This window comes from Setaria viridis, chromosome 4, assembly GCF_005286985.2.
Source record: "Setaria viridis chromosome 4, Setaria_viridis_v4.0, whole genome shotgun sequence".
Lineage (NCBI taxonomy): Eukaryota > Viridiplantae > Streptophyta > Magnoliopsida > Poales > Poaceae > Setaria > Setaria viridis.
This window is the reverse complement of record NC_048266.2, coordinates 37996980-38016403: the sequence shown is the minus strand read 5'-3', so window position 1 is coordinate 38016403 and position 19424 is coordinate 37996980. Positions and strand designations below refer to the sequence as shown.

The 19424-nt window shown below is 45.9% G+C and overlaps 1 protein-coding gene and 1 long non-coding RNA gene across 2 annotated transcripts; one reads left to right on the top strand and one right to left on the bottom strand.

Moving 5' to 3' along the window:
- Nucleotides 1–3968: 3968 nt before the first annotated feature.
- LOC117852782 (polyubiquitin) lies at nt 3969–6592 on the bottom strand. The gene is made up of 2 exons (XM_072293343.1): nt 6322–6592; nt 3969–5298 (listed from the first exon to the last, which is right to left on the bottom strand). Exon 2 carries the CDS (start codon nt 5296–5298, stop codon nt 4153–4155), a length of 1146 nt encoding a protein of 381 aa, XP_072149444.1. The 5' UTR covers nt 6322–6592; the 3' UTR covers nt 3969–4152.
- Nucleotides 6593–8184: 1592 nt separating this feature from the next.
- On the top strand, nt 8185–16168 carry LOC117851703 (uncharacterized). The gene is made up of 2 exons (XR_011898092.1): nt 8185–8667; nt 14974–16168. It is a non-coding gene; the product is annotated as an uncharacterized lncRNA (long non-coding RNA).
- The last annotated feature ends 3256 nt before the right edge of the window (nt 16169–19424 follow it).

Here is a 19424-nt window from a genome sequence, read left to right as displayed (position 1 = left end):
ACCACACATCTTGGAAATATAGCGGCATACACCTATATCATATATTCATATGAACCTTATGCAATTGATTGTTCGTCCACAGAACAGCTTATGCAATTAATTTGTTCATTCACATAACACAAAAGTAACAGTTTTGATTCCTCATGCTTGCAAATAATAATTAGGCGCCAAGTTCTGAATTCTTATTTAGCATCAATATTTTAAACAGATGAAATTAACACTCGAATAACTATACTGAAACTCAGTCCAAAACTTGCACATACAGCATTATGCTACTACTTCAAGAACACATTGACCTCATATACCAGCTAGATCACAATGTTGGTAATGGCATGGGATAGCATCAGATTATGCAACATGCAGACTATATATCTCATGACAATTGACTCCAAAGGAACAACCGCAGGTAAGCATGTTTACCACAAGGAGCATTCCAAGATCACCATGCATGACACACTAGAGGGATGAGTCTAGGCTTGCAAACCGAGACTGAAGCAATAAGGGGCTGTTTGGCACACAGGGGTTAAAATTTAGCCCCTGTCACATCGGATGTTTGGATACTAATTAGGAGTATTAAACATTGGTTAATTACAAAACTAATTGCACAACCCCTAGGCTAAATCGCGAGACGAATCTATTAAGCCTAATTAGTCCATGATTTGACAATGTGGTGCTACAGTAACCATTCGCTAATGATGGATTAATTAGGCTTAATAGATTCGTCTCGCGATTTAGCCTAGGGGTTCTGCTATTAGTTTTGTAATTAGCTCATATTTAGTCGTCCTAATTAGCATCCGAACATCCGATGTGACAGGGCTAAAATTTAGCCACTGTCTCCCAAATTTAACCATGTAAGAAACCAGTTTCTCATGCAACTAAGGAATATCAGATGAACTAGATGATCACTGAAACAGAGAACTCAGGGTGAACCATGAATTCAAACAACACCACGTACATCCTGATTAGATAGGTGCAGTCGAGGTGCCAACATGCTAATTACACCGCATGGCAATTCAAAACACAGAAACGGCAAATATAGGCAGGATTCAACAGTATAACCAGAAACGGGATCAGCGTATCGACACGAATCAGTTAGCAGTACTTCCCAAAATTTATACATATCCTTCTGGCCAAGGTGACCGCAAACGGATCACAGGCCGGCAACATGCTAGGCGTGATTCAACCTTCTTAATTTTGACAATACAATAATCAATCTATTTGAATGGAAACATAATTATACGACAATCGGCATGATTTCGTCCGAGAAAAAATTCACTGCCCAGGACGGCAACAACCTAAAGTTACAGATCGAGGCTAAGCGAACCCATCGATCAACAATCTAGCGAACCATGGATGGGGAAATTTGACGTGATACTACTAGGCTGAGATAGACAGGGAGCTGGATCGGATCGGGTGGGCCAAGAGAAATGGATCAGCCTAGAAACAAGCACATCATATATAGAACATGCGAAAATCTACCCGGATCTCCGTACGAGACTCGACTACGTCCAGACGAATCGAGAGAGAAGAGTACGGATCGAGAGGGCGCGCGCCTTGACGAGACGACCGTGAGAACTGAGAACCTTCCTTCGTTCGCTTGCCGGCGAGCTCGGAGATTTCGCGAATGGGGAGACTGGAGACTGGGGAGGATTGGGGAAATCGGAGGCCGGGGGTGGGGGGACGGACAGGCACAGGCAGGCACACAGCCACACAACAACAGTGGGCCGTGACGGCTCGACGCTCTCTCTCGTGCCAGTTGCGTAGTGGGCTTTAAGGAGGGCCCGCTTGTCTAAGAAACTGCCACGGGCCAAACTGAAAGCAGCGATTTGGGCTGCAGCACTCTCATTAAAGCCCAGCAGCGACAGGCCCAGATAGTGCACAGAGGGCTATTTTCGGGAAAAAAAACTCAGCTGACGAGATTGCTGCACAAAACATGGAACGCATCGCTATTGGTCTCCTCCGTATTATCCAAACTCCAAACACCTTTTTTTTTTGGGGATCATCATGGAGGCACATGATGACTCCATCAGCAAATACTCAAGTATCACACACAAGCCCAGGATTATTACTGCACTGATGACAGAGAGCGCCTTATTCACGAACTCAACGAACATTCGACGCTCGTAGTTGACGACAATCGATCACACGGGAGGGGACAGGCACTTGAGCACGGTGCTGGCGACGGCCGCGCCGGCCCTCACGGCCCGTGGAGCTGCGGGCGTGAGCACCAAGAGGCACAGGCACGCGCCGATGATCCAGAGGAGGAAGCCGACGACGAGGGCTCGTGTGCTGTTGGCAGCAGCGGCGTCGGCCGAGTCAAAAGCGGTTGGGATGGCCATGCACACGCCGCACAGCGCGAGCGCGCGCCCGGCGTCGAGGCAGAGTTGCCGATTGCGGTGGTCCGGGGCGGCCGGGAAGACGCCGGCCGGCTCGACGGGCTGCTCGGGCTGGTATTCACGCGCTGCTCCTCGGTTCTCAGCCATCGATGTGGTGAGGAGGTGCACTACTGCTGCTTTTGCAGTTTTGCCTCACTGCCTGCTTTAGTATCCACGGTGTTTTTTTAGACAAGGGAAAACGGTTCCAGCTTCTACACACATGGATCATGGATGTATACAGCCTCAGTATTCGGGGCTATTTATAGTGACGAGGAACGGGTGTAGTTGTCGTTTGGCTATATGTCCACCATATTACTGAGGAAGGAGTTAGGAGCGTGCTCACAGCCCCGGAGTACGTTGACCACGTTAGCTGATATACCGCGAGACTGACATCGGGGACGCCTTATTTTCTGGCGCCATGCTGGACAGGCCAACAGGGTCAGCATAAAGAGGGTGAGTAACAATTTTGGTGAGAATTGAAAGGCTGTAGCAACAAGCAACGCTAGTTGACTTTGACTTACATCGATTTGTCTCTACCACTTTGTTACAAGGAGAGCGCGCGGTGGGGAGGATCGGCTAGCGGGGAAAGGAGGGAGAGAGAGAAGAGAAGGGGGAGAAATAGAAATAGGGAGAGGAGGCCAAGAGCGTGGCATCTCGAGTCTAATCGCAAATATCTTTTCTATGTCTACTCAATCGTAAATCTTTTACTCAATATACCAGATCAATCCCATATTATTCCGAATCAAATCTCGAATATATTTCCAATTTCATTTTAGATCTGAAACTTTTATCAATTATTTGAGCACCAAGATGGCTTCAAATGAAACAAGTTTAAGCTACAAAGTTGTATATCTCGTCGAGATCTACAATTTTCACATAAAATTTATCTTCATCCGAATTCATATGAATTAGTTATAATTTTTAAAAAGTGTGCTGCTCAAAGAAGGAAAATTTCGCCAGCCTTCCGCCGTTTCATTTGGCTAGATTCCTAATTTTTCTATTAGAACATATATTTTTGCAAAATATTAAAATAAAAAATAAAGAAATCAGCCATTTTCATGATTCCATCGGCCTTCATTTGCAAATGTGCTCCCTAACCTGCCATGTATTCTTTTCTCTCGTTTGAAGCAGATGAGCAGTGACGCGGAAAACGAGGTCGTCGGAGCTCCGGTGATCACCTTTTGCGAAGCTTTGTTCCGCCGTCGCTGGTTAGCTTCTTTGGCCACGTCTCCTCTCGTTCACTTCCTTATTTGATTCTCTATACCGTCCGTCGGAGCCGTCCTAAGCCGCTGCCCGAGACGACAGTCGCCGTTGAGCAAAACAAATGCAGAATCTGTTCTAATTTCCTCATTATTAGACTGTCAACGAGAGATTCCTGATTCAGGGTGTACTTCCAAAATTGTCCAGCGAGCCTACACAATATCACAAGATTGCAACTTCTTTGTCCCTCCGAAATACGTAAGTAGCACAAATCCATTAACACGTGCTACCAGATTCAAACCCATTAAGACGGTGGTTCATTTACCCATCGCCGCAAGTAGCAGCGAGATCAGCTAAGGTGCAAGATAGAGAAACAAATTTCATAAGCCAAGATAAAACCAAGTTCACTAATCCATTGCAGCAATCAAATACGTTTTGCGAAACATCATACGAGGCTTTGTAGAAACTTAAGACAGACTCAAACTTCAGACACACAGTAGAAACTTAAGACAGACTCAACTTCAGAGACACATCAGACAGACAAATTGAACTTGGTACGCCAGCCCACCTCGGACCTTCACTGGCCACCTCGGAGGCGCAGAACCAGGTGGAGCGTAGACTCCTTCTGAATGTTGTAGTCTGCCAAGGTGCGGCCGTCCTCAAGCTGCTTACCAGCAAAGATCAGGCGCTGCTGGTCCGGCGGGATGCCCTCCTTGTCCTGGATCTTCGCTTTCACATTGTCAATGGTGTCGGAAGACTCGACCTCCAGGGTGATGGTCTTCCCGGTCAGGGTCTTCACAAAGATCTGCATGCCACCACGGAGACGGAGCACCAAGTGGAGGGTGGACTCCTTCTGAATGTTATAGTCAGCAAGAGTCCGGCCGTCCTCCAGCTGCTTTCCAGCGAAGATGAGACGCTGCTGGTCTGGTGGGATGCCTTCCTTGTCTTGAATCTTTGCCTTCACGTTATCAATTGTGTCGGAAGACTCAACTTCGAGCGTGATGGTCTTTCCAGTTAAGGTCTTGACAAAGATTTGCATGCCACCCCTGAGGCGGAGGACGAGGTGGAGAGTGGATTCCTTCTGAATATTGTAATCAGCCAAGGTACGGCCATCCTCAAGCTGCTTGCCAGCAAAGATCAACCGCTGCTGGTCCGGAGGGATGCCTTCCTTGTCCTGAATCTTCGCCTTGACATTGTCGATCGTGTCAGAGGACTCGACTTCAAGGGTGATAGTCTTGCCAGTTAAGGTCTTGACAAAGATTTGCATGCCACCCCTGAGGCGAAGGACGAGGTGAAGAGTAGACTCCTTCTGAATATTGTAGTCAGCCAAGGTACGGCCATCCTCAAGCTGCTTCCCAGCAAAGATCAACCGCTGCTGGTCCGGAGGGATACCTTCCTTGTCCTGAATCTTCGCCTTGACATTGTCAATCGTGTCAGAGGACTCGACCTCAAGAGTAATAGTCTTGCCAGTGAGGGTCTTGACAAAGATCTGCATGCCACCCCTGAGCCTGAGCACAAGGTGGAGGGTGGACTCCTTTTGGATGTTATAGTCAGCAAGTGTGCGCCCGTCCTCGAGCTGCTTGCCAGCAAAGATCAGGCGCTGCTGGTCCGGCGGGATCCCCTCCTTGTCCTGGATCTTCGCCTTGACATTGTCAATTGTATCCGAGGATTCAACCTCGAGGGTGATGGTCTTGCCTGTGAGTGTCTTCACAAATATCTGCATCTGCATATACAGAAATCTCATGTTAAGCTACAATTTAAGTATATGGAAGGCATGGAATGGAGAAGAAACAAATCAAATCTAACCATGAATGAACAAACGAATACAACTATAGCAGGAAAAAAATGAACTCAACAAGTATCACACATCTAAAAGAGCAACACTGATTAATTAGGTCTAAATCATTATAACCATGAATCTTAATTAACAAACAGAGAACACATACTTTTAAAGCAGAACATGAATTGAACAAGAAACACACCACACACATCTCCAAGAACAATCCTGATGAGGTATGCCCAATTGCTAATATGCTAATTAACTGCTAATTTACCATGACGTATTTATATAACATACAAAGCATCAATTAGATAGGATTCAACAGTATAATCTGAAAGGGAACATCATGTCAACATGAATCAGTTAGTGCTACTTCCTAAAATCACAAATATCCTCCTTATAAGGTAATCATAAACAGATCAAAGGTAAACTACACAGGCAGCATGACATGCATCATCTAACCTTCTAGATTTTGGTTGAATCTAATGAATTAGCTGATCAATCAATTGAATTGAAACTTAAATATACAGGATTTCGGTTGAGGCAGCATGATAGGCATGATTCGAACTTCTCAATTTGGATGATACAATAATCAATCGATTGAATTAAAACCTAATGCTACGATATCTACTATATCTACTGGATTTCGCTCGAGAAAAGATAAAACCACGGGGGCAACAATAGTACGCAGCATGAATCGACTAAAAGTAAGCGATCGAGCATAAGTGAACCTGTCGACCAACAATCTTGCGAACCCCCTAATGAGGAAATTTGAGGGGAATACTACGATTAGGCTGAAACAAACACGGAGCTCGATCGGATCGGGCGTCAAGAGAACTGGATTAGCCTGGAAACTAACACATCTTAGAACATGCGAAATCTACACGGGTGCGATTCTGATCCCGTGATCGAGTACCACAGCAAGTCAAATCGAGAAGGAAGAGGACAGATCGAGCGGGCGCGTACCTTGATGCGACGATCGGGAGAGAGGCTTGTTGCCGGCGGGTGCGGAGATTTCGCGATCGGGATCGGGGGAAACTGGGGATTGGGGAAACCGGACCCGGGGGTGGAATTTATATAGGGAGGAACGGAAGGAGGCGTTACGTCACGGCTCACGGCAACCAAATCGGACGCGAACGAGAGGTCGTCGCAGAGTCCGGCCCCGCCACGCAGCCTCTGGAACCAACTCGACGCGCTCTCCTCCAATAATTGCAGGCCAGTTGCGTGAGGGCTTTTGAGGCCCGCTTGTCGTCACACAGGCCAACCTGAAAAACGGCATATTGGGCTTAGGCTACGGCCTATGTACGACGTATTCCGGTCCACACACTGAGCCCAGTAGTTCATGAGAGGGGAGAGGCACCTGATCAGCACGGTGCTGGCGGCGGCCGCGCCGGCCCTCACCGCCCGTGGAGCCGCGGGCGTGAGCGCCAGGAGGCACAGCCACGCGCCGATGATCCAGAGGACGAAGCCGACGAAGGCAAGTGCGGTGGCGTCCGCGACGTCGGCGCGGTAAAATGCGGGAGGGACGGCGACGAGCACGCCGCACAGCGCGAGGCAGAGCTTCTGGGCGCGGTCGGGGAAGGCGTCGTCGGCCGGCTCGACGGGCTGCTCCGGCGGATGGTTACGCGCGGCGGCGCGCCTCGGTGTTCAGCCATCAGCAGTGCTGCTGACTGTTATCCACGGTGGTGGGTCTCACGAACGACAGGCGCTATTTATAGGAAAGAACGAAGGTAATGTGTGAAGCTTGACGCGACGCCACGCGCTAGCTACGGACAATTGTGTTTTCTTGGTTTCATAGTTTCATCCGTAAACTAGCAGTCTAGCACTCCTAGCTAGCATAGTGTGTGGCGATGCCAATTGCCAAGCGGATCCAGGGAAAAGGTGTTTTATAATTTATATAAAACATAGTTTATATCCGTGGCATAATTATGAAGTCACGGCTTGCTCGATCCGAGTGCCTATAAAACACAAACAAGTCCTCTGCTTTCAAAGTGCAGGTAGTGGGTCCAACCCCAACCATGTGGCCTTTGGATTATAATAATTAATAAATGATAGAAACCCCTATAATATTTTGCCAACAGAGAGAGACGATATATATATAGAGAGAGAAATTACACTGCGGCTACTTTCAAACGACGAAATTAAGGTGCAAACAATAAACTCAATTTTCAAGTTGAAGATTCATAATGAAGACTTCCCTATCCCCCTAGTTTAGTTGGTTATGTTCCCTTGTGGTGGAGTTTGTACACTTGGATTTAAGTTTCCAACTTAACATGGATGCTCATATTTTCAAGAATTATTTTTTTAAGTAGTATGGGGCGTGCCAGCAATAATACTCTATAATGATTATGATTTTGTTGATCCGTGGTCCCCAGCCTATATAAGCTTCTATGATTGTAACAATGTTTTGAAAAAAAAAACAAGCAAAAAGAAGTGCAATCTCTAAGCGCAACACCCTCGTGGGCTTTTGAGAAGGCCTCCTTGTGTTGTTTGTCGCATGGATTTGGGCTTTACTAGGACCCCCAAGGCCTCCTAGCCCGCGCGTCGCAACGTTTTTCCATATACTTTAATAAAAAGTATTTCCATATACTGTAATAAGAAGTATGTGGAACAAATACAGAATTGGATCATATCACATGGCCTATCTCATTTATACTCTTTAGGATCTTATACGGGTCTACTCATACCTTGGGGGAAATTGGGATATACTCCTTCCGTCCCAAATTTTATACCGTTTTAGGTTTATTAGATTCATAGATTTAGATATACTATAGATAAATAATATTCTAATTTGGGACGGAACGGTTTATCTGAGCGGTGGGCCCGTTTGCAACTGCGTGAGCTGGGAACTAGTCGCGGTATCGCATTCGCATGGATATCCAAATTCCCCGCGGGCGACGCCGTAGACCTCGTGCCAAACAGAGACTGACATCGGGGGACGCCCATTTCTGGCGCCTTGCTGGGCCGACCAACAGGGCCAAGTTACAGAAACCGGAGGACCGAGGCTGAGTCGGTCAATACTTTTTGTTCCACCATTATAGTTGACTTGACTTGCAATGATTCTGGGTCTATACAATCTAAGATCGACCGAGCCAATGCTGCGAAGCTACAGGCATGCCAACAACTCTGCAAAGCTCTACATCCAAGCAGCGCAGCCATCGGCGGTTGGAGAAGCGAATGAAGCTATTCAGCTGCGAGCTCAGGCAGCTGGCGCTCCAATTCTCCATGACCATGGATGGAGTCATGGACCTAGCTCTTCGGCTTCGGGTTAGCGGACGCGGACTGCAGAGGAACCCGCTGCCGGATTAGCGGGTACGTCATCATCCTACTGCACATATATGTGATGCGAATCAACTCCTCAAATTAGAGCTGGCTCTGCGTGTCCGCACGGTTGTGTGTTTTTTGCTAGAAGCCTAGGATTAGGAAGAAATGCTGTGTGTAATCCGTGCCTCACTTTCTTATTTCATTATTTTTTCTACTATGTGCTAATAGAACCTCTCCACAACAATAATCATATACTAACTGCTAACATCTCTAATCCTGGGGCTGTGAGAGATGGCCGTGTGTGGTGGCAGGAACTGGTGTAGTGTAGGTAGGCAACAAGGTGAAGCGGTAAGGACGCTGTAGGCCGGATGGTGGAGTGGCGTCCTAAAGTTAATATGCGTCCCTTCGAGTTTTTTTTTCATAAGTGTAAATCGGCTAACAATTGGATTTCTTTGAGCCAAATTTGGTAGTTGGGATACATAGATACTCCACTTAATTAGAAAGATACATCTCTAGTTCTCTTAATTAGCAGTCTAAATGTCTTATTGGGCTCATCACATTGCCAAAAAAGTATTGACCTAGTAATACTTTAACTTCTTGAGTATTTTTCGAGGGATCTCAAACATGAACTAATAATTACAGAATTGACTAAAACCACTAAAGCAGTCTACCCCTAGCTTAGTCACTTAGCTAATTTCTTCTTGGTTGATCCTCTATAATTTTCCAATCTTTATTGCAAAGTTTATTGTGGTGCATCAGGAGACCTAATTAATATAGGTAAAAGAATGTAACCATGCCATTTTGCCTCCCAATATCAAAATAATTTGCTTTTACGAAAAGGAATGATGTTAGCCTACAAGCTGCTCAAAATGTGCAAAACATGTCAACCGATACTCCTTTTCTGCTTAAAAGAACTCATATGGTTTTTTCTTATTGAAAGAGGTTTCGTAACTTATTGTGTCATAAGCCAACAAAAAAATTTGTAAAAACATATATATGCCTACCATATGATTTTTTTATTGTAAGAGTTTATAACTTAATTTTAATTTGAAATGGAACAAAAGATGTACCAGCAGTCCAGCACCATGAAAAGAATCCTGCCACATTAGTACATTACCAAGTCGACAAAATTAAGATATAAGTTAGATAAAAATTAGCATAACTTTATTATTTTGGAAAAAACAAATAGAGGCAAGTGGAAATAGGACGACTGTAAGTTTTTTGAACGGGGCACGCAAATAGGGACCCGTTACATCTGAGGCGGAGGCAGCCTAGTGTTACAACGCGCAGCTAGAGGAAAATAGAGTAATCCCTGCTCGGTTTTAGTTGTTTCTATTGTTGTGTCGGTGGTGCCAAGTTTTGATGGAAAACAAAATGTTTGCATCCATTTTTTTCTAAGCACGAAAAAGTGAACGGACAGACCCGGGAGTTTTTATCCGTAGCAGTAATTTTCAAAATGGACCGTGCTATCCCACAACGAGTCGCGCTGCCGCGCAGCACGCGACCCTAGCCTCCGCCATTCTACTGCTGCCGTGCTGGGTTCAGACGATGTCAGTGATATGTCAGTTAGGGGAAATGTTAGTACATTTTTTTAAATGAGCATAACTCACTCTTCAAGTGTCCGTTTATAATTCCATTTGCGCCATTATGTTCCTAGTGATGAGATCTACAAAGCAAGATACATACCTGATATATTTCAATGCTGTTTTATAAGACTGGCAATTTATGGACAAACTGTGTAGCAACTTATAAACAAAATAGTGGTATTATCAGTCAGCTTATATGGAGTAACTTATATAGAGAACATGACAACTTATATGTTGTATTGCCTCAAATATGTAACTATATTGAGTAAAAAAATGTAGCAATTTATGTATATAATGTGTTGATAGATTTATACATAAGTTGCTACACACTTCATGCATAACTAGCTATTATATATTTAACATAAGTTGCTAGAATATAAAAAATATATTAAAATATATTCATCATGGATCTAGTTTCATAAATATCATCAAAACGGTGGTGCAAACGGAATCGAAAACGAACGTATCATATTTTACAAGAGGAAAGAAATAAAAAGTACGTGAACCGCGACGGTACAACTGGGCCCTGCAGGCCGCGCGGACCCAGGACGCGCTAGCTTTTTTCCTTTCAAAATTGGTCTTTGTGGGAGAAAAGCTCAATAAATATTGGGGGGCCACCGGCGGCCCAGCTTAGCTCAGGATATTTAGCCCACTAAGGCTACGGGCCATATAGTGGTGGGCGTACTACTGCTAAATGACGGTGGGTAATTGGGCCATTCTCTCCCTAGGCCCTTTTCTCAGTTCAGTATAACCAAATGCGCTGAAAGAACAATAGTATGTGGGGTCAATTCTAAACTGGACCATATATTGAAGGTGAGCCCAATACATTTGGAACAAAGACCTTTGCATGTTGAAACTTTTTTTATTTTTTATTTTAGCATTTTGCAAAAATATATAGTCAAACAAAAAAATTGTAAAACTAGGCTATTGTCGCCGGATGGACCGGTGAAAGGGCCTTACCGCCGGCCCAAGCGGCGATAAGGGGTACATCCCTCCGTACAATACTTTCAAAAAATCATAACTAATTCATATGAACTTGGATGGAGATAAACTTTATATGAAAATTGTAGATCTCGACGAGATCTACAACTTTGTAGTTAAATTTTTTTTCATTTGATATCATATTGGTGCTCAAATAATCAACACAAGTTTCAGATCTAAATTTTTGGATTTGAAACTTGTGTCAATTATTTGTGCTCAAATAATCAAGTTTTTTTGGATTTGAAACCTAGCGCGCGTTCTATACGTAAAGTACCAGGAGTCCAGGACTCCCTCCTGCAGGCGCCAGAGATGATAACGCCGGGGTGCACGTCAGTTCATCAGCCAAACCTGCAGCATATTCAGGCCGATGATCCAGAGAACGTAGGCCGCGAGCCACCACCCGGCCGTAGGGGGCGGCACGGCGAGGGCATCAGCGAAGAGAAGGTACACGGCCGCGGCGATCATCGCGACAAGAGCTACGACCAAGCGACGGCCGCGCGGCCAGATGCCCTTCCTCTGCCCGCGGCGGTGCCCGCCGTTTGCCTCGTCGCGGCTCGGCGGCGGCGGCGGCGGGCCGGGCGCCTTCCCCGTGCCACGGGCCGTCAGGCCGCCGGTCGTCCCGCCCTCCATCCACCGATCCGAGCCTGCGACCGCGACCTGCTCCCGTCTTCTCGCTAGCCCTGTCCCAACTCTGAAGGGTGTGTACTGTGTCTCTGCCGTTTCCGAGCAGCAATGATGCCGTTTTATGCCTGCCGTAGCAAATTTTCCCTGGGGGAAAAAGTGGGGGCCTGAGGCGAGGGAAGGTTCCTGGAAGACGGTGTGGAGAGCATAGCTTCCCGGAAGTTCATAATCTCAATTGCCTACGTGTAAGAAAGCTTAGCATCGTGGTCGGCAGAGGAATAAACAGGCCCTGAAACTACAATATATAACTTTTGACTAATATAGCTTTTGGCTAATAAACCTTTTTAGTGAGTGCTTCGTACTCGAATTTGAAATCCCATTAGACCTGTTTGAAAGGAGTGTGATGCTATCATTTTACTCGCATTGTAGGTTCCCATAGGAAACTTTTGAATTCAAATTTTAAAAGTTTACTTACGATGTTGAGGGTTTTAACTTCTCGTCAGTAGGCATAATATTTTTGGACCATAGCTTTTGAGTGATCGCTTCCTATTGTAATATGAAATCGATTAGACATACTTCTGGGGTGTCTGTTACCAATATGTTTTCTTGCCTTGCAGGTGTTCCCATTTCATATATTATATTTTAAATCTTATTAGGATAGATATTCTGGATTTTTTTCCAATTATGGGCATTTAATTTTAATTGAAAATTGGAAACCTGCAACCCCTCACTTCGTCTTTTGCAAATCTGAAATCAGAACCTTATCATGTTTGAACTCAAAACGTTTTAGTGGAAAAGTATAGTAAGTTGGTATGTATAGCGTCTATAACAATAGAAGAAGGTCTAACTTTGACACTAAACTAATACCTTTTGTCCACGGGTGACGGGAGGAATACAAAAAAGTTGCTTCCATGGAGCATCTTCAGTAGATCCCCTTTCCTATTTTTCAGCCATAAACACTATTGGGGAAAGCCCCATCACTACCGGTTGGGAACCCCTATTTAGTACCGGTTGTGCAACCGATATTGCTAGTTCGGTACTAAAGGGGGTCTTTAGTACTGGTTGAAATAATCGGTACTAAAGGGGTATTAAAAAATAAAAAAAGAAATCCCACCCCGCCCGAGCCCAACCCGCACCCCGCCACCCCCCCCCCCCCGTCCGAGCCCAAGCCCTGCCCTTGCCCCCCCCGCCCCCGCCGCCGCCGCTTGCCTCCCGCCATCCCCGCCCCGCATCTCGCCGCTGCTCCCAGCCTGCATCCTGCTGCTGCCGCTCCATCCGCCGGATCCCACCGTTGTCGCTCCATCCGCCAGATCTCGTCACTGCCGCTCCATCCACCGGGTCTCGTCGCCGCATCTCGCCGCCCCCAGCCTCGCATCCCACCGGCCGCTCTGTGCCCCGATGGCCGCCGCCGCCACTTCTCGCCTCAGGCATGAGATGAGGGACGAGTGAAGGGGGTAGGAGAGGGGAGGCCGTGGAGGGAGGGAGGGGGCCGGTGGAGGGGGAGGGAGGGGCCGGGTCGGCACCGGCCTCCTGGAGGGAGGGAGGAAGGAAGGGAGGGGGCTGGTGCAGATGGAGAGGGAGGTGGAGGGAGGGTGAGGGAGGGAGGCAGATGGATAAAAGGCTTGCGCGCGGGAGTTAGGCAGATGGATAAGGCTTGCGCGCGGATGGAGGGAGGTGGAGGAAACCCTTTAGTACCAGGTGGAGGTTTCACCCGGTATTAAAGGTCACCCATTAGTACCGGGTGAAGCCCCCAACCGGTACTAAGGGGGTCACGGGGGGCTCCTGGGGAACTATCCGTTAGACCAGTACTAATGCTCATATTAGTATTGGGTCAAAAACCAACCGGCACTAATGCAATGGATGAAAGGTCCATTGCCCAGTAGTGAAATAGGATTGATGGGAGAAAAACATGCTCCAACAGATCCTCTTTCAATTCCCTTTTCCCCTTTATTTTTTCTCAATCCCCTTTATTCCCTTCTCTCACCCCTTTACAAAGGGGAATTGCCCCCTCTCCCCTTTCATCTATCTTTCCTTCCTTACATCTCAAGTCGTACGATCTATTCCCCACGTTGTTTCTAAGCCACAAGATGTGCTGCCGCTTTCTCCATCCGTTCGCCCACCCACCGACCGTCGTGATGCCTCGATGCCTACGCGCTGGGCAGCTCCACCCTGGCTGCTGTCGTGCCTCGCTCACCCGTGCACCGACAGGTCCTGTCCTGGTCACCGCCACGTCGGCCGGCCCTGCTTTGGGTGCTGTCGTGCCCGCGTGCTGGCCGGCCCGAGCCTTGGCGCACAGAGGGTTGGTGAGTCGTGTGCCCGTGTGAGGCCTACCCTCCCCGTCCTGGGCGTGTGCAGTGCCCCAGCCACCGTCGTCCCCTTCTACCCGTGCGCCAGTCGGCCGGTCAAGCACTTTTTTTTATTTTTAACCCTTTTTTTTTCTTTATTTATAAAAATAACCTCAGCGGGGGTTTATTTGCGCGGCCTAACCCTTTTGGCCGCGCCAGACCGCCTGGCGTGGCAGGAACATGCTGCCGCGCCACATGCACTGGCGCGGCAGACCCCTGCCATGCTGGCGCGGCGAGTCGCGGCGCCAGGCGGGCGCTGACGTGGGCGGGCGTTCGCCGCGCCAGCCCGCCTGGCGCGGCAGGGCCAACACTTAGACCACGCGCCGGCTCCCTTCCTCCTCCCTCCCTCCTTTCTTCCTCCTCCAGAAACTCCCGAGCCCGAAGCTCCAGCGCCGCCCCCCGCCGCCCCACCCCCAAATCCACCCAAAATCCGACGTTTTCGGTGGGGGAAAGTAGTGGGAATCGATCCCTGCTTCGTGTGGAAGGTATTCCCCTACTTATTCTCGTGTTTTACCGTTGCATTTGGTAGATCGGAGGATGTTTAGGTGACTTAGGGTTAGGTTAGTGATTTGAAATTTCAATGAAATGCAATGGTGTTTTGTGTTAGATGATACGTAGTTCATACGCAATTCAGTCTCTGCCCGTGATATTGACGTGTAGAACTTGTTGATTGAAGGATATATTCATTGAATCGTATAGTGCAATGTATATGTGTATTTTTTGTTTGCAATTTGTCCAATATATGTAATGTGTGTAGTTGATATGTCGAATATATGCAATGTGTAGTGTATATGACATGGTGAAATGTTTGTATTTTGTAGATGGATCGTTTAGTTCGATTTTTTCATGGTGGTGTTGTGAAACAAAATGGGGAGTTAGAGAATATGAATGAGTCAATTGAAATATTTGATGGTCCTCCAAGTTTTAGTGATTTAGTTGACCGTGTAATGACGAAGTATGGATGTAGAGTGGATGAGATCAGTTTGAGAGGTCGTTTTGATTGTGGGAAAGCTAGAGCTCATTATGTTCTCATGAAGTTAGCATCCGATGCGAATTGGAAGCACTATAAGGATGTTGTGCATGAAGCTAATGTTGCATGTTTGGAGGTTATAGTCGAAATTGTTCGTATGCCTGGCCCAAATGTTGTCATGAGGGAGGAAGTGACGGTAGTGAACCATAATGGTACCCAGGAGTCAGAAATGTTGCATCACGTGTTAGGTGAAACAGAACGTGATTTTGACTTGGCTATTGCCAATGATGATTTTCCCAATAACATTTTTGAGAGGGATGAAGCAAATATAGATGTTGATAATGTCTCTATGGGTTCCGAAGATTGTGAATTGGAGGAAGATGGGGTAGTAGGTGAGGAGGTAGAGGAGGAATCACTATTTGAGAGTGATGGGCATGAATATGAGAACGTCGGGGTAGAAAATGAAGAGGATGGACTGCAATTGTCCATTCACTACCCTTGTGAAGCTAGTACACCAATCGCCTGCTACCTCCAAGTCTACAAAAAAGAAGAGGAAGGCACAAGGGAATGCTAAGAAGCAAAAGGCTGCAATGGAGTCAAAGAAGCAAGAATTGGTGCCACCTCAAAGTCCTGCTATGTGCACCATAAGCAAGACTCCTACTCCTGACAGCCCTGCAATGGGTACTAGAAGCAAAAGGAAAATCCTCAAATGAATGTGCTTCTATCTTGGCCTATTTTGCTAATTTTGTGGGATGAAAGTTGCATGATCTGGATGCTGGAAGATGTATCTCCAAGCTAGTCTATGTGTTGAGAAACTGAAACTCAACTCATTTTGGTTGGGAGAACACATCTGTAATGATCCTTTTGCTATTTAACTTTGCTGTCATGTAATTGACAACTTGTGCATGTCAGGCGATGGATCTGTATGCTCTTTGAGAGCCTATGTTGTGACCCGTCCTTATTTAGAACTTTGGAGATATTATACATGTTTGAGTGCTTGAATAGACCTATTTGTTGATCTCCTACATTGGATTTGTGTGCTGAAATCATATACATTATTTTATCATGGTATTTTATTCTGCTCACCGTACCATCACTGCTCATTTTTCTTATTCAACTTATACATGTAGTGATTGAGATGTGCAATGGCATGTAAGGAATTGAAGTAAATTTCACTCCATTTTAGTAGAAGGGGTATAATCATCTTTTCCACTGATGTTAACAACAACTTGACAGCCATTGGACGGTAATGACAGTGAGGGAATTGTAAAATTGAAGTAGTGACAGTGGAGGAACTTGAAGAATTTCGATGGCAATGAGGGAAGCAGTATAATTTTCAATGGCGAGGGAATTCACTCTATATAAATAGTATCAGACATCGTATGAGCAAAAAGATTTATTTATATATAAAATACCTAACAAACACAGAAAAAAGTAAATGAAGCAAAGATGATGCAGAGTTGAGTTTACAAAATGGTAGTTTTGGGTTATGACAAGTGCATGACTTCGTGGTTGGCACATGGGACAGAGTACTTTAATTTTCATCCTTGTACCGGAAATAAAGATATACTCCCTCCATCCTAAATTACTATTCGTTTTGGCTTTTTTAATACATAGCTTTTGCTATGCACCTAGATAAATATTATGTCTAGATATATAGCAAAAGCTATGTACTTAGAAAAGACAAAATGAATAGTAATTTGGGACGGAGGGAGTAGAAATTAAGGATTTAATCCCTACCTCAACTGGTGGAGTTGGTGGGAAAATCCCCCTTTCTATATCACAGTCTGGAACAAGAGCATTACTTCCACCTTCCATGGTGTTTTTCTGAGGATTCTCCATCTTTTGCAGCTACAGCTGCAGTAGTATATATGCATGTATCACACTAATTAAATATCCATTAAATTATATCTGAGTTTCTAGATATGAACATGATAAATCTATCAACAATTAAAGAGAAGATGCCGTGATGGGTTCACTATCCATATCTTTGCAGGTGTGTGATCGAGGACAAGGGATAAATCAAAGAAGGGTGATGCATGCACAACTTTTGGAAGGAAGTGCTGATGAACTGCTGATGCAATACAGCAATAGAGATTAGAGAATAAAGAAATCTGTTTCTTTCGTACTGCAGATACGAGGAGCTAATCTGCCAGATGCAATCCCTTCTCTTCATCTCTAGCGCTCACCAATTGAGCTGGAGGAGGGAGATGAGGAATACAACAAACTTCCCCTGTTCCCACCATCTCCTTCATCTGAAAATCTACCAAGCAAATGGAGGAAGATGACTTACAAACGAGTAGCTAGCCTGCAACCTGCATGTCTACTCTATTCCTTCTCCTCTAGGCGAGCTTCTCCATCTGTTCTCTCCAATGGAAAAGAAAATGGAAGAGGGTCGGGCAAAGGAATATGGATTTTTCATGTATACATGTGATCACATGAGTTATTCAAGCCATTCATTTTTGAATCACTGATGAGATGGATCATGGGTAGATAAGAAGTACATGGGGTAGGTAGTGGCTCAAGCAGTTGGATGGAGAGAAATCAATGGTCGAGATAAGCTATATGGTCATATGTACATGTGGTTTTGCATTTTTCCGGAGCATGAGAGATGAGGAGTGGAGAAGTAACAGGATGGGAGAAGCTTTCCCTGCTTAACTCTCTAGTCTCCACGCTATATATCCCTATCACTTCAGAGGTCCTTCATCACCCCAAGTAATTTGCTCATGATGCCTGGGTCGTATCGTGAAAAGAAGCGGCCGGTGAGACCCACTGCTCGGTGCCTTACGAGAATCTTTGAAAATAGCAGCCCATGCAAATGCATGCATGGATACGTACCTCAAGTGCTTTACCCTGCCGCATCATCAACGGACCAGCTAGCAGTGCTTGCAGTGGTGGAAAAATCACATTTAGTCCCGGTTGGAGAGATATATAGGTCTCGAAAATCCAACCGGGACTAATCTGTTGAGACTTTAGTCTCGGTTGGTGTTACCAACTGGGACTAAAAAGGTTAAAAAAATGGGCCACCCGCGCCGGCCTGGCCAGCCGCCCACGCCACCCGCCCGCTGCCCGCGCCCGCCCGCCCGTGCCGGCCGCTCACCTGGAAGAATGGGAGAGGAGGAGGAGGAGGAGCTACCTTCGTGCGGTTGAGATAAGGAAGGGAGAGGAGGAGATAAGGTGGATAGAGTTAGGGGGGCCGCGTGAAAAGGCCCTGATTGGGTGTTTAATCCCAGTTGGTGTTACCAACCGGGACTAAAGACCTCTAGTCCCGGTTGGTGCGGGGGCCTTTAGTCCCAGTTGGTATTTTCAATCGGGACTAAACGCCCCACCAGATTCCCTCCATTATAATCGGGACTAAATGGGGCTCTTTAGTCCCGGTTGATATTACCAACCGGGACTAAAGAGCCCGTCGAAGGTGGCTGTCGGTAGTGGCCTTTTGGCCTGGGACTAAAGACCCTTTAGTTCAGGGTCCAAAGATAACCGGGACGAAAAACGTTGGATGAAAGATCTCTTCTCTACCTGTGCTGAATTGATCTTTTCCCCTGAAATTTAATGAAAAGCTGAGTTTATTCTCTTAGCTGTAAACCTGTGACAAAAGTGCATGATTTTTCTGATTGCAGCATTAATAATTATTTATCAAGAGCAGTATTATCATCAACTGTTTCTAGTGGTTCGTCAGACCTCATCCGTACTATACAATACTTCACTGAATCCATGTACTCCATTCCTGTTGGTTTAAATTAATTGGTCAACTATAGAGTCCACATCAATACAGTGACTCTCTGTACTGGTTCAGTCACACTCTAATTAATTTGATTCTTCCCCGGGTATGTTGAGCGTCGCATTTAATTTCTTCTCTCTGATAAGAAAAAATTATGACACGCATTGGAGGAGCCAGCTGATATATATATACCTTCTAGATTGCTCAAAAAAAATCACTCGTCTGGCTCATACGTAGTACATACGGATCAAACCAAGAGTAAAACAGCTTCATTTATATAAGTATATTCCATTCAGCAGTCGTTCAAAGGACTAAGCTGCCGAACCTTATCCCAATGATTAATCTGCTGTCGTCCACTCGTCCTCCTTCGTCCTTTAATTTGGTCTCCTGCTTGTGTTCACTAGTCAACTGAAGTTTGTTTACCGTATCTTCCGAAAGATCTCCGGAAAAAACAAAGGAAACACCTAGAAGGATTGACTGAAGAAAAATGCTGAAACTATAGTCCAAGTGCAGTGAAAGTATAGTACCTCGGCAGCCAGGGTCTAGCCACACACTACGAGCTAGTATGGTTGGTCTAGGCT

What these genes read in the sequence shown, in the direction of transcription:
- LOC117852782 (XM_072293343.1), bottom strand. Translation starts at nt 5,298, where the DNA reads ATGCAGATATTTGTGAAGACACTCACAGGCAAGACCATCACCCTCGAG.